Source organism: Pelodiscus sinensis, chromosome 26 (genome assembly GCF_049634645.1).
Source record: "Pelodiscus sinensis isolate JC-2024 chromosome 26, ASM4963464v1, whole genome shotgun sequence".
Classification (NCBI taxonomy): domain Eukaryota; kingdom Metazoa; phylum Chordata; order Testudines; family Trionychidae; genus Pelodiscus; species Pelodiscus sinensis.
The window spans coordinates 10630150-10643815 of record NC_134736.1 but is presented as its reverse complement, the minus strand read 5'-3'; the positions used below and the strand labels follow the sequence as shown (position 1 = coordinate 10643815).

Below are 13666 nucleotides of genomic sequence, written 5' to 3'. Positions count from 1 at the left end.
AAAGTGCTCTTTCAAAAAGAGGCTTTCTTGAATACAAACTGTGCTTTTTCGAAAGAGAGCATCCGGACTGCCTGGGTGCGCTCTTTTGAAAAAGCAGCTTGCTTTTTCAAAAGTACTGGTTGTAGTCTAGATGCTCTTTTTGAAAAGTATATTTCGAAAAAGCCTCTTTCGAAAGGGGCTTGCAGTCTAGATGTAGCCTTACTCCAGTCCACTTTTTGGACTCATGTCTCCAAAAAGCGAGATCTTTACCTATTCCCGTACCAAAGCACTCTTGTCTATGACCCAAATGCTACATGTTAGTATAAGAAACATGCACGCTCTTATGGGAACCTTCCCAGACATCCTTCAAATTCCATTTTGACTCAGGAATCAACAAAACCCTAGACACCAGACCCAATTTTTTTTCAGAATTTATTAGTGCTTTGGGGTGCCTCTGTTCTTCAGTGCCCAGACTTTAAGCAGCTTTCTTCACCTTATAAAAGCATCTCAGGTGGAGTTCCTGGAAAGTGGGGCACTGAACATCACCAGTCACTTTGAAAATCACTGGCCTTTGCTCAGTCTAATGACATCGCTGTCTGAGACCTCTACTTGGTAAGGGACTGGACCTGCCTCATTATTGTAGCAGTACGCGGATGTGTCAGTCTGAAGGTGTGATTATAGAGGTCCCTAATTCACCAGGGCCTTGCCTTTTCTCATCATTTACTGCCGGATAAAGGGAACACCGCGTGGATATAAAATGCAGCTGTTTGAGATCTGGTTGCAAGATACAACCACTTTGCTCAAGAGCAAGTGATAATAATACAAGCTCCAAAGCAGAGGCAAATTGAGCCTCCAAAATTTGAATCTGGACTAAGACACTTTCAAAGTCTGGGGTGTTTGGAGCTGAGGTTTTGTTCAAGCCATCTCTATAAAGAGCATTTGCAACCTCCATTTTACTACAATTTTAAATGAATAGAGATGGGGTGAGCCTGGAAAAGTGCTAGGATTTTGCAGGCTTCTTCCCTTCAGAAGATAATGCTCAGAGCTCACACTGGGAAGAGACAGGGCTTTGCTAGTTAAAAATAACCATCATATCAGGAACGGTAAAACAGGGCATGTGGGGTGGTGGGGGCAGGAGAGTGGGCATCAGGACTCTTTCTAGTGGCTGGAGCAGGAGATCCGGGAGCCAGCATGGTTGGGTTCTGTTTGCAATTAGGGTAAGGAAGTGATGTCTAGTGGTTGGCGCAAGAGCCTGGCAGTCAGGACTCCGGGGTTCTATTCCTCTCTCAGCCACTGACTCACATAGTGGCTTGAGCAAATCTCCATTTCCATGCCTCTGGTCACTATTCTGTAAAATGGGCATAACCATCTTTTCCCATCAAGGCTCTGTTGATGTTTGTCAAGTGCTTTTGAGCCCCCTGGAGCAAAGCCATTGGGTGAGCGCATGGTATATTTTTGCTGCAATCCCCATTTTGTAGGCAAGACATTGAAAATATCATTTGGCTTTTGTTGTCAAGAGCCTGCTTTGCCGACGGCACGGGGAGGTGCCACTGTGCTTTATCACAAGAGAAGCAGTACACCGATGGTATCAGGCCGGGGAGGCGCACAGCTTGGAGAGAAGGTGCATTTTGGCGGAAGCCCAGTTTGCATTTGATGTGTTCGTAACTCAGCTAGTGAGCAGACGCTCAAAGCGGCCTTATCTGTCCCCACATCTTGACCTAATTTAACAAGTTGCCATGGTTGCTCAGAGAGGTTGATGCAATTTTCTTATCTTTGGGGGAAGAATGTAACTGCGCAAGAGTTCATGAAAATTCAGTTTCTAACCTGTTTCCACACTCACCGGGACACAGCTAGGTCAGCTGAGACTGCTCTGAAAAACTGTTCCCCATCCTAAATGAGCGGGAACATTTTAAAAGTGAGGTGCCCAAATGCCAGCTCCAGCTTGGAGATTTCCAGGCAGCCTAGGGGATTTAGACACAACCCTTCCATTATAATAGGGCAAAAAAGTGAGAGCTGATACACTGTTGAATGGTCTTCCAAAGAGAAGCAGTAGAAATTCCATCCTTGGAGGCTTTTAAAACTGGACAGACAAAGCACTGGAGAACTGATTGCAGAGAGAACCCCTGCACTGGGCCAACATAACAAGTTAGCTCTTAAATCTCACTGATTTCTGTGACCTGTTTTTTTTCCGTTATCTCAGACCACGATATGTGCCGGGAATCTTTCGCCTAACCCACGTCAGCCACTGACCTCTTAGCCGAGGGAGACCATCTCACACTTCACACCTCCTTCTGCCCATTGTGGCCACTTGCCTGCACCACGGTTCTCCAGCAAACAAAATAGCACACAGAGCAGAAACGGGGGGTTTGTGTGCTTCCCAAGCCCCAGCAGGTCAGCGTCTCTGCAAAGCCCCTGACATTTGGCGGCGGCTTGCTATAGAGTTATTATTCGTATTGCAATTAATGCCTGGAACCCAACTGATTCCAGAGCTCTGCTGTGCTGAGGATTGTACAGACAGCTCCTTCTTAGAGCTGAAATAAGTCAGAACTATTGCCCCTGTGTCGTGGTGAAGCAAGACGCAGAGAGATGAAGCAATTTACTCAAGCTCAGACAGCAGATCAGTGGTAGAATGAGGAACTGAATCTAGATCTCCTGAGACCTAAGCTACCACTAATGAGTAAGAAGATACAGGTGCTTTAGAGAGTATCCTGGAGCCCCAAATTAATAGCATGTTGGGTCTTACGGCATTGGTTCGCAAGAGTATTATAAGATCAGGCACGAGTAGGTATGCTCTTCATTTCATTCTTGTGAAGAAGTGCTGCCACTCCTTTACTCTGCTGCCAGCGAAGAGGACAGCCAACACTGGATTGCAGGGGAATGGCTGGCTCCCACGAGCCTTTCCCTCCCTGGTGCAGGCAGAAGTATTTCCATTGAACAAATTGCTTCTGCAAGTGTCCTAGAATCATAGAATCCTGGGCCGGACCTCCGGAGTCATTGAGCCAAACCCCCTGCCCAAAGCAGGACCAACCCCAACTCAATCTTCCCAGCCAGGGCTTTGTCAACCTGGGATTAAAAAACTTCTAGGGATGGAGATTCCACCCCCTCCCTGGGGAACCCTTTCCAGTGCCTCCCCACCCTCCTAGGGAAATAGTTTTTCCTAATATCCAACCTACATCTCCCCATTGCAACTTGAGACTATTGCTTCTTATTCTGTCATCTGTCACTACTATGCCCAGCCTCTCTTCCCTCTCTCTGGAACCCCCCCTTAAGGAAGTTGAAGGCTGCTACCAAATCCCCCCTCACTCTTCTCTTCTGTAGACCAAATAAGCCCAAATGCTTCAGCCTTCCCTCATAAGTCATGTGCTCCAGCCCCCTCATCATTTTTGTTGCCCTCGACTTTGCCCAGCTGAGGTCCAGACCAAAGCTCCCTTTTCTACAACTGTCAAATGTCTTAGGGTATGTCTACACTACCCCGCTAGTTCGAACTAGGAGGGTAATGTAGGCATACCGCACTTGCAAATGAAGCCCGGGATTTGAATTGCCCAGGCTTCATTTGCATAAACTGGGTGCCGCCATTTTTAAATCACCGCTCTTTCGAACCCCGTGCCGCGCGGCTACACGCGGCACAAACTAGGTAGTTCGGACGCGGCACGGGGTTCGAACGAGCAGGGATTTAAAAATGGCGGCGCCCAGTTTATGCAAATGAAGCCCGGGAAATTCAAATCCCGGGCTTCATTTGCAAGTGTGGTATGCCTACATTACCCTCCTAGTTCGAACTAGGAGGGTAGTGTAGACATGCCCTTACAGATGTCTTCAGAATAGGCATTGGAAAACTTTTCTCCTACCACAAAATCCCACCCCGGATTGCAAAGGCCTGGGGCCCAGGTGGGACAAGCTGTAATTTCTGAGTGAGGATTGCCGGTTCCATTTCAAAGTGAAAGAACACAGCTGTCGGTTTACGAGAAAGAAACGACAGCATCGAAGAAAGTGGGTCTCTTTAGGAGATCTGCATACTCCTTCGCCTCTTCATGCTGCCGCCCACGCTGCTGGCTGAAACTCACACCCAGCAGGCCTGACAGGTGTGATCTGATGGGGAGGGGGTGGTGGAAGTTTGCTCACTCCAGCCCACTTAGAAAGCCTGTTCACTGCACAGTTCTCAGATCCTCTCACATCACAGGAGGAGGTATATATCGAATGGGGTGGCCTGGCCATCTCTATTTAGTGGAGTTGCATAGGGAGAAACGTCAAGGTCCCTTATGGCATCTTGATTATTCCCTGCTGCTGGAGAAGGGTGAAGTCGGCCATCCGTGGGAACTGGGGTGGGTCAGTTATAGAATTCATAAGAGCATTCAGTTGCTGGTGGGGGACAGACAGAAAGTGGCTGGTCCTAGCGGCAGGCAGCACTGGGGGAGCGCTTGCCCTCTTTGGATTCTGGTTCGATATGAACATCACCTGCTGTTGAGGGATGATTTCAAGCGTGACTTTACATCCTACTTGCCCCTACGGCCCGCTTGTAGCTTTCACTGGCTTCCCTTGCAAAGGGCTCTTTGAGACGCATTTCTCACCCTAAGGTGGAATCCAGCGGGTGGGGCCTGGGCTTGGTTCAATGGCCCATGTGCCACCTGCCAGACATATGCAAATGACAGTAAAATCAGCCCCATGCAACGCTGCCCAACCATGACTGCAGCTCAGGTTTTAAAACAAAAACGTGCAGCCCGAGCCACACAGCCTCTGCAGTTCAGGGTTGACTCTTCCATGATCTAGTTTTACTAAGAACAGTCTGTGGTGTGGCAGGTTTGGGGTGCCATAGACATAGATAGTACAAATAGCAGGTTTGGGGTGCCATAGACATAGATAGTACAAATAGCAGGTTTGGGGTGCCATAGACACCCTAACTTGCATGCTCCACCATGGAGGCTTTCTGCATTCTTTGGCTACTAGCGATGGTCTCCGGTCACACCCAAACTTAAAGGCAATCTGGAGCTGAACTTGGCCCCTGAGCTCCATCTCGGCTTGAAACTGACGTTCCTCCTCTAGGCTACTCCCAACAAAGCAAAATTTGGTGAGGGAGAGACAGAGAAGAGCTGCCCATGGCTGATATGGCACTTGAAATGCAGCAGTACAGACTCCCCACTGTGCAGACCTACCCACTGCCCCGAGCCAGAAAATTAGGCCTCAGCTCCTCCTGATCATGCTGGTCTCTGGCGCTGTGTCAGAGGAGGTCCAGGTCAGGATCAGTGCGTGACAGAGGCGAAGGCTGCTTTGGAGATGTTGCTGTGCCCACTTGTTGTGTTTGGTTGGAACCACAAACCACCAGTGCAAAGAATAGGTGCGCTGCTCTCGTTTTTTGTTTTGTTTCTTTCAAACAGTGTCACTGCGGGGTGGGGGGAAGGGGGGGAGGAGGGTGTGAAAATCAGCCAGAGAAGGAGCAGGATGACATGTTTCAGATAGGGCCTCAGCATGTAAAGTCTATGCTGCGGGTGGTGGTAGGGAGAAAGAGGCATGGAAGGGGGGGTTCTCTGATGTAGCCACACTAGTGCAAACGGTCTCCATAGATTCATTGCACCAGTGTAAGACAGGGCTTGGACCAAGTGATTTACCGCAGTATGTCGCACTACTGTAAACACAACCTGGTACTCTTGCTAGCACTAGGGAAGTGGTGCAAGTTTCCCTAGCTGAAGCCCCCCTGCACCTTTGGGCTCAATTCCACTGTTAATAGGACCCCAGAAGTTCCCCATCCTAAAGTCCGAATAAAAACAGAGTGTTGCCATTGTGTGTTTCTAGCAATGCCTCATCGTTGGAAGAGATGCTTTTCTCTAAATGTGATTTGTAACCATGCCAGACACTGCTGAAATGTGCCCATCTCTGGGGTGGGCTACAACAGCTGTTGAACAACAGGGCAGGAAGTGAAGCATACCACATTCGGTGCTGAGCAGGCAGAATTCACTGCCCACGCTGGAGTTTGGGTTAAATACTAAGGTTAACAAGCTCTTTTGCATCAGGGCTCAGGATTCACGTGTCTTAGGCTTGGGCTTTGCATCTCCTTTCCAAGCCAGCACTCTGAATAGTGCAGTGTAACCCACATACCTGCCGGGTGTGGTAATGTCCCAGCTAGCAGCACAAGACTATGCACAGAGAGAATAATGAATCTGCTCTACAGCCTTAGCCAATAGACAGCTGGCTTTTGGTGCATGCAGTTGAAGCTCATGTACTAAGCAACAGCAGTCCCGGGTTCAATTCCCCCTGCAATCAACTGGGCATCAATGCTGATGTCAGCATTACATCAACACCCCATAGGCCCAGCCATGCTTAGCTGGCAAGACTTGATGAGATCATTGGCCGAGATGGGACAGATGCAAGTGGGAGGCTACAAGGAAAGGCTGCTCAGGGGCGGAAAGTCTACTGTGCAGAGAGCTAGCTCAAATTCTGGAGGGCACCAAAGTCCCCATCTCATCCAGCTCCTAGTGGCCCATGGGAAGGCAGAGTCGGTGGGCAGCCTGGGAGGGTGACCTGGCTGGGACTCGAAGCCTTGCTCAGACAGGGTTTCCACTGTGGCAGCATTTCATAATCAGGCTTAAGAGGCATATTTTCCCCATGACGTGCAAGAATTCCTAATGCGTGATGCTCCCCGATGCTTTTCCCTGCGAGGGAAACAAGACAGGGCACCCATTGTGAGTCACATTTAGCATGTGAGCCCCCTCTGACTGGCTCTATTCTTAGCACCCCCTGCTTCCCTCCCAGGGACAAAGGTCATCAAGCCGCTCCGGGGACAGCCCAGAATTCAGAGGCCTTGCCTTGGGGGCGTGAGGTTGTCATCTTTTCCGGGGCTCGTCTGAGAACGAGTGGGCTCAGCAAACCCTCCTCCGGGCATGGGCGAAAGCTCCCGGATGTGTTTGAAGTGACCCCGGCACAAAAGGCAGCTTGTGCTTGCACCCTCTGTACTTGCATCTGCATCCCAGGGCGGATTTCTGGATCCGGCTATTTGGCACGAGGTCATCAGTGCATGGGACCTGCCGGGCCCTCCTGGGCAGGGCTGCAGTTTAGCGGGAGGCTCTGCTGGTGCCGCTCTGGCTTTCACCAGAGTTAGCCCCAAAAGGGGCCCGTGTCCTATCTGGGGCGCAGCTGCTGTGATTTACACCAGTGGGAATCTGGTAGAGGTTGTAGCATTGGCAGAAGCATTGGGACCCTGGGTATTTACTCTTGTGTCACCGGGAAGGAAGGATTTTCCAGTCAGGATCCAAGTTTCCTCATTTCCTAATGATTCTTCTCAGTCGCCCACTGGCAGTTGGCTTTGGGACCTCCATCGTGAGCTCCTCTATTGGTACAAATCAGCATAGCTACACTGATGTCAATGGAGCTCTGTCGAGTTACACCAAATCTGGGCCCACTGGCGTGGTGGGTAGCTGCCACCCGGCTCGGCTGCAGGGCTGTGAAGAATGATGGAGGCTGGCACAGGTGTGACAAGGGTCCCTGTGTGCAGCTGGCGGGGGACAGTGTTCAGTGCTTGGAGAGCGGAGAACAAACATGAGCTCATCGGCTACCACCCACCACTTTGAAAATGTCATGCCGTGTCAGTGGGTGGGATTTCAAAAATGCCTCAGGGAGTTAGGTGCCCCGCTCCTGGGCTCCTAACTCCCTTGCATATTTGAAAATCTCGGTCATTATTCATGCTGGTTCCAAGGCTAGATGAGAGCATCGCTCTCCAGGGCTCTCATCACAGAGCATATCCTCCCTTCAACTCACACCCAGCCCGATTCATTCCTCGATGCTCACAGCCTTCCCAATTGAATCTTCTCTGAGAATGAGAAGCAAATACCGAGAGAGGTGCTGCCAGATAACGCAGCCTCCCCAGCGCTGTGCTCTGTTGCACAGGCTCAGACATGCATTATGTGTCAGTCCCTGCTGCCGTCTGCCTCCGCTGACTCTCTGACATTTCCAGTGCGGTGGCACTCCAGTAGCAGCGGGGCTTTAACGCTTCTGTTGCTTTCCCCTGCGGCTGGGTGTGTGTGTGCAGGAGCTGAAGTCTGCTTGCTAGCCGTAAGTGCACTCATTATCGGACAGCTAACTCTCCAATGGGCAGCCAGGAACAGACCCCGTGGAGTCTGACTCCTAATTGCCTGTGCAATCATTGGACAAAATTCCCTCCTGCAAAGAGAAAAGCCTGCAGGATGCGGTGGCGTGGGATTCCACACTGCTTGGAGTGATGAATTGCTAGGCTTTCCTACCCCCCTCCATGCCAGCTGGCAGCCGAGCGGGAGGAGAATGTGCTGATTGCACCAGGCGCCTTGGCCTAAGGATAGAGAAATTCCTCTCTGGGAGCTTGGAAAGTCTGGAAAGCGCTTGTGAAAGCGGGAGTGGTCTGGCGATGTGCCAGACCAGGTCAATCACTTGTCTCAAGGTTCCCATTAGTGGGAACAGGCATCAACGGTTAAGGGAAATCGACAGGGCAGAGAACTGATCCTCTTTCTACTGCGCATCCCCGTGTCAGTCTGCCCCGACGTAAGTTAGAGCACCATGCAACGCTGCCCCCAGCGCCCCCTCTTCACCAGTGACAGTGGCTGGCACAGAGGCTGGCTCTGTCGGTTTTTACGATGTTGGGGAATTCCCCCGCATAAGGAGAATCCTCTGTTGTCTATTTAGGGCCAGAACCTGCTCAGTTTGATCAGCCCTTGCAGCACAACGCACATGGATTGCACAGTGTGCATCCACCTGCCTTGCCGAAATACTATGGTGGGAAGAACTAATTTTCCAGCTGTGCTCCCGCTCCCCCACCCCGAGCTGCAATTCATCATGATTGCAAGCAGAGCTGGGATCCCCAAAGTTTGGAGGCGTCTGGACCAGCCCATTATAATGCAAGCAGCTGCAAAGTCCCTGTCTGAGCCTCCCCAGCCTGGGCATCTGGGCAGTGGGGTTGCAGCTCAGCCCCCACCAAATGTAACAAAATCCTTGGAGCCAGTCTTTGGCAAAGCCTCCCCAAAGGCGGTTTTCTCAGATATTTCCCTGCAGAATGTAGCGTCTCCCTTGCTCAGGCCGGGGGCGAGAGAGAGATTGCTTTGCACATCAGTCCACTGATAACAAAGAGTCTCATAATCACTCCGATACCCTTGAACTAAAGGAGAAGCAGCAGATCTTCAGGAATCTCTCAAGGGACATCTATGCTGCAAGCAAACTAAGGGTATGTCTACACTACCCCGCTAGTTCGAACTAGGAGGGTAATGTAGGCATACCGCACTTGTAAATGAAGCCCGGGATTTGAATTTCCCGGGCTTCATTTGCATAAGCGGGGAGCCGCCATTTTTAAAACCCCGCTGGTTCGAACCAAGCGTGTAGCCGCGCTGCACGGGGTTCGAACCAGCGGGGTTTTAAAAATGGCGGCTCCCCGCTTATGCAAATGAAGCCTGGGAAATTCAAATCCCGGGCTTCATTTGCAAGTGCGGTATGCCTACATTACCCTCCTAGTTCGAACTAGCGGGGTAGTGTAGACATACCCTCCCAAACTAACCCCACAGTAGTGAGTCTTTGAGCCCAGGCGCGGATTCACAAGGTTCCTGCAAAGGTGCTAAGATAGCAAGCCAGGTCAGGTTGGCGCTTGAGTTCCCAGTCAGGTTGGCACTTGAGTTCTCTCATTTGCTATGTGGCTTTCCAGCAGGGGTGGGGAACCTGAGGCCCAGGGGGCAGATCTGGCCCCTGGCGTGGCTGGATCCATCCCCCGAGGCGAGAGGCATTGGGTTTTTTCCCCTGTGGGTCAGCAGCCACCTCACCCCTGTTCTACAGCCAGAACAGACACATGAGGCTCCATTTAATCTGCCCCTTCCCCAGGCAGGATTGTTCCCAGTCTACTAGCAGTTTGCTGAGTTTCCAGTAGTTTTAAATGTCTCCATCATTCAGGATTTTAAAATTATTTGGGGAAATTCTCTGTCCTGTTCTATGCAGGATATCAGACTAGATCATGGTGGGCAAAAAGTGGCCCACAGATCAGAGGCAGTTTGCTGGGGTTAGCCCCTGGTGGGCCACCAGACATTTTAGTTTACCTGAACGTTCACAGATACAGTGGCTTGCAGCGCCCATTGGCTGTCGTTCACAATTTCCAGCCAATGGGAGCTGCAGGAAGTAGTGGCCCAGCCTATGCTGCTTCCCGCCGCTCTCATTGGTAGGGAACAGCAAACCACGGCCAATGGGAGCTGTGAGTGGCCATACCTGTGGATGTTCAGCTAAACAAAGAATCTGGTAGCCCACCAGGGTGAATGGTCTCTTCTGGCCTTGGAATCTATGAATCTAAAAGCAATAAGACATCCGTCACCATCCTGGAGAGATTATCTCCCATCCTCTGATTCCCAACAGCAGGAATTTTATCTTGACATGCAGCATGAATTGTCATCGAGTGATTTTGTCCTGTTGTTCCTTCTGCCGTCTTCGGGCTTTCACCCATCACCATTATTAGTTGGTTCTCCTTTCCCCCACCTTCATTGTTGCCTAACCCGCTTTACATGTTTAATTCTTTCCTTGCAACTCATTCCCTCTAAGCCCTGGATCATTTCCACTGCCCTTTTCTGAACTCTTCTGAGTTGTGTCAGTGTCTTGCTGGAAATATGTGGCCCAAAGCAACACCGTGTTCTAGGTGTGGTCCCTCGTGAAAGGTGCTAATCCGACAGGTTTTGGCTTGAGGGCTCCCATTTTGGCTTTTGCTGGTACATGAGAGAAAAGAAGATATCAGTATTTAGGAGTCACTCAGCATGTGACTCTGAGCCAGTGAAAGCCTGATAGGAAAGTGTGTAAAGGCATAATCTCTCAGGGCAGCATGCCACGTACTTCTTCGCATCTGCCGTGCTTACGCATGTAGGAATCAGATGCCCTGTAGCGTGGCAAGATACAATGCAAATAGACAAGGAGTACTGTGCCTTTAAATTAAATGTCCAGTCTCAACCAAGTACACCCAAGGCTCCTACAGCAAATCAATTCTGGGAGGAGGGAGAATTTGGGATCCGGGGGGATTTGACTGTTGTAGATAAGCATCTTGTTTCAGGAGTGGGAGTTTTCTGCTGATCAGATGAGTTATGCTCTCCTCCCAGAATTGTTATCCCCGACACAGACGGAAAAAGTTTGTCAGCAGGAGGCAGTTCTGATTTAAAACCGCCTACTTGCCCGCTGCAGGCAGGTGGACGGCACATTGTGTCAGAGGGGATGAAAGTTAACCTGATAATCACTGGGATGTTTTTGACATCATGCGTTGCCATTTCTAAGGCATTTCTCGACAAGCTTGACAAATAGCTGATGGCCAAAATGAGCATCCGTACGGTACTTAGACAATGGAGCAGCAAAGCAAATAGCTTTGTATGATTCAAGGGTATATAACAAGGGAGGCTTCACACCTCCATGTCCATGGTAATGCATCATGAGAACAATCAAATGGGGAACTTGCTTGTGGTTGGGTAGGGGTTGGCTGGACTTTGCATGCTCTCCTCTTCGGCTGACTCGGATCTGCACAGTGTACAAAAGGGATTCAATCCCAGCTGATTTCAGGATGTCATGGCTGGGTGGGATTCCCTGTTCAATGTGATAGGATGCTGCTGAAGAACATACAGCCACCTTTCACGCAGAAGACCTTAACATCGGCTTGCACGCTCCAATCTTGCAAAGAATCTAGTTCTAAGTCTTGGGAATTATTCAAGAGGCTAACCTGTGAGACTGTCCTCTGATGACCCTTAGTTCTGTTGTTCTAGCACTCGTCAGAATGGCCTTCCTACTTCTCCAGTACCCACTGACCAACCAGCCCCGTTCCTTGTAGCCCTAGCCGACCTGGCTGCACTAAGTTGCCTCACTGATCTTTTGCTCTCTGCGAGTTTAGGTAGGTGGTTCCTGCAGCAACATGTCCTGGAGAGAGGCCAAATAATTTTCATACCTGTGTCCCCTTTATCACATCTCAGTGCACAGCCATGGAGCAGAATGCAAAGGTCAGGAGGCGGTGCGTGATAGTGTAGGAGTTCAAGCAGCAGCTGGGAGGTTTTTGGCACGTAGGAGAAGACGGTGATTCAGTGGCAGAAGAAAAAATCCTCCTTATTTTAATGCCAAGAAATAGTCCTCTTTATGTAACTTCCAGTGAGGTGAAACATTCCAGTGGTGGAGCGTTCCACTCGGACTGCAGTAGGAAGTAGCTTTACCTGTAGGCGTTAACTCTCAAACTGCCAGTTGCTCAGCTCTTCACTCAGACTGCTAGGACAGGGCCCTGAGATGTGGCAAAGGGGATGCTACCTATTCATATGAATAATAATTGATATCCACGTCCCACTCCATCGGCTCCCACTGTGCTAGGCACAATGTACAAACACAGAGGAATTCAAAGGCTTTGCCCCAAGGAACCAGCAGTCTAAGAAGACAGAGACAAGGAGGGAGTCTTCAAGGGCGTCCATGGAGTTAAGAAAGGGAACTGAAGGCATCTGAGTGTGGCCAGGTCTACAGTGCTGGAGAAAGACAACCTAAGATACGCAACTCCAGCTATGAGAATAGTGTAGCTGGAGCTGACATACCTTAGGTCAAATTTCTGTCTCCATCCCCACTGTGGGAGGTCAACATGAGAAACTCTCCCGTTAACTTCCCTTATACATTGTGTCCTGGTGAAGTCCAGGAGTTGATGGGGACACCATCAGCATTCGATTTAGTGGGTCCTTACTAGACCCGCTAAATTGAACCCTGAAAGATCGATCTCCAGAGCCTTGATCTCAGAGTAGGTGAAGTCAATTCCTCAGTGGTGGGGCATGTAACAGGACCAGAGTCTCAGCTCTGAGTACTTTCTGTACTGACAAGCAGCCAGAGTGTTTCGTATCCATTTGCTTGTCTGTGTCTTCCCATGCAGGAGTTTGGGGTGGAAAGAAATCTGCATCCATTTCAGTCCTGGCTCACCGGGCTTTAACAGCTTGTGGCTTCTTCCCATTCCTAGGCAGTGGACCCATTCAGCTGTGGCAGTTCCTGCTGGAGCTGCTCACCGACAAGTCCTGCCAATCCTTCATCAGCTGGACGGGTGATGGCTGGGAATTCAAGCTCTCAGACCCAGACGAGGTATGGGACTCCATAGTTGAGCAGAGACTCAGAGACCATGGAAAATGCTTAGGAGCATAACCTCAGTCCTCTTGCTTCATGACTGAGATGCTATACGTCATGTCAGTATGATTCTGGGCAGGGGGACGTAAGGTTGTGGGATGTTGATCCCTCAATATTTTCTGGAAAAATCAATGGTTTAGAGAGTTCCCATTAAAATCTGATCATTAATGAGTAATGATGAATTGTGTTGCAGTAGAAGCTAGGTGAAATATTTCATACCAAAGTTGTTTTGTTCTGGGTGAAAAATGCAGATTTGGCAACAGTAAAATGTGTCATGATTTTGTGTCATTTTTGCCAAATCATTTTTGTCAGAAGTGGGGGGAGGATTCTGTCAAGAAAAATGAAGCAATTCCATCCCGTAATTCAACATTTATTTTCAGTGTGTTTAAAAACTAATACAAATGTTTACATGCTTGAAACTGAAACAAAACCTTGACAAATTGTCAAGCCAAAGCTTACTTTTACCCGGAACAATTTTTTTTTTTTAATTTGCCAAACGTTTTGGGGAAAAAATGGCTTTCAGTTTTATCTGAAACTACTTTGCCTCTGTGTTATTTGTATAGCTTTAGAGGCCACCAACCACAGAGTAAGC

At 49.6% G+C, this 13666-nt stretch overlaps 1 protein-coding gene across 3 annotated transcripts in view; it reads left to right on the top strand.

Moving 5' to 3' along the window:
- ETS1 (ETS proto-oncogene 1, transcription factor) overlaps positions 1-13666 on the top strand; it is a 132751-nt gene that overhangs the window by 111354 nt on the left and 7731 nt on the right. For all 3 annotated transcript variants that reach the window (XM_006111157.4, XM_006111158.4, XM_006111160.2), the window contains one exon: positions 12914-13032. In XM_006111157.4, the coding sequence (XP_006111219.1) occupies positions 12914-13032 (119 nt within the window). The remainder of the gene's footprint in view (positions 1-12913; positions 13033-13666) is intronic.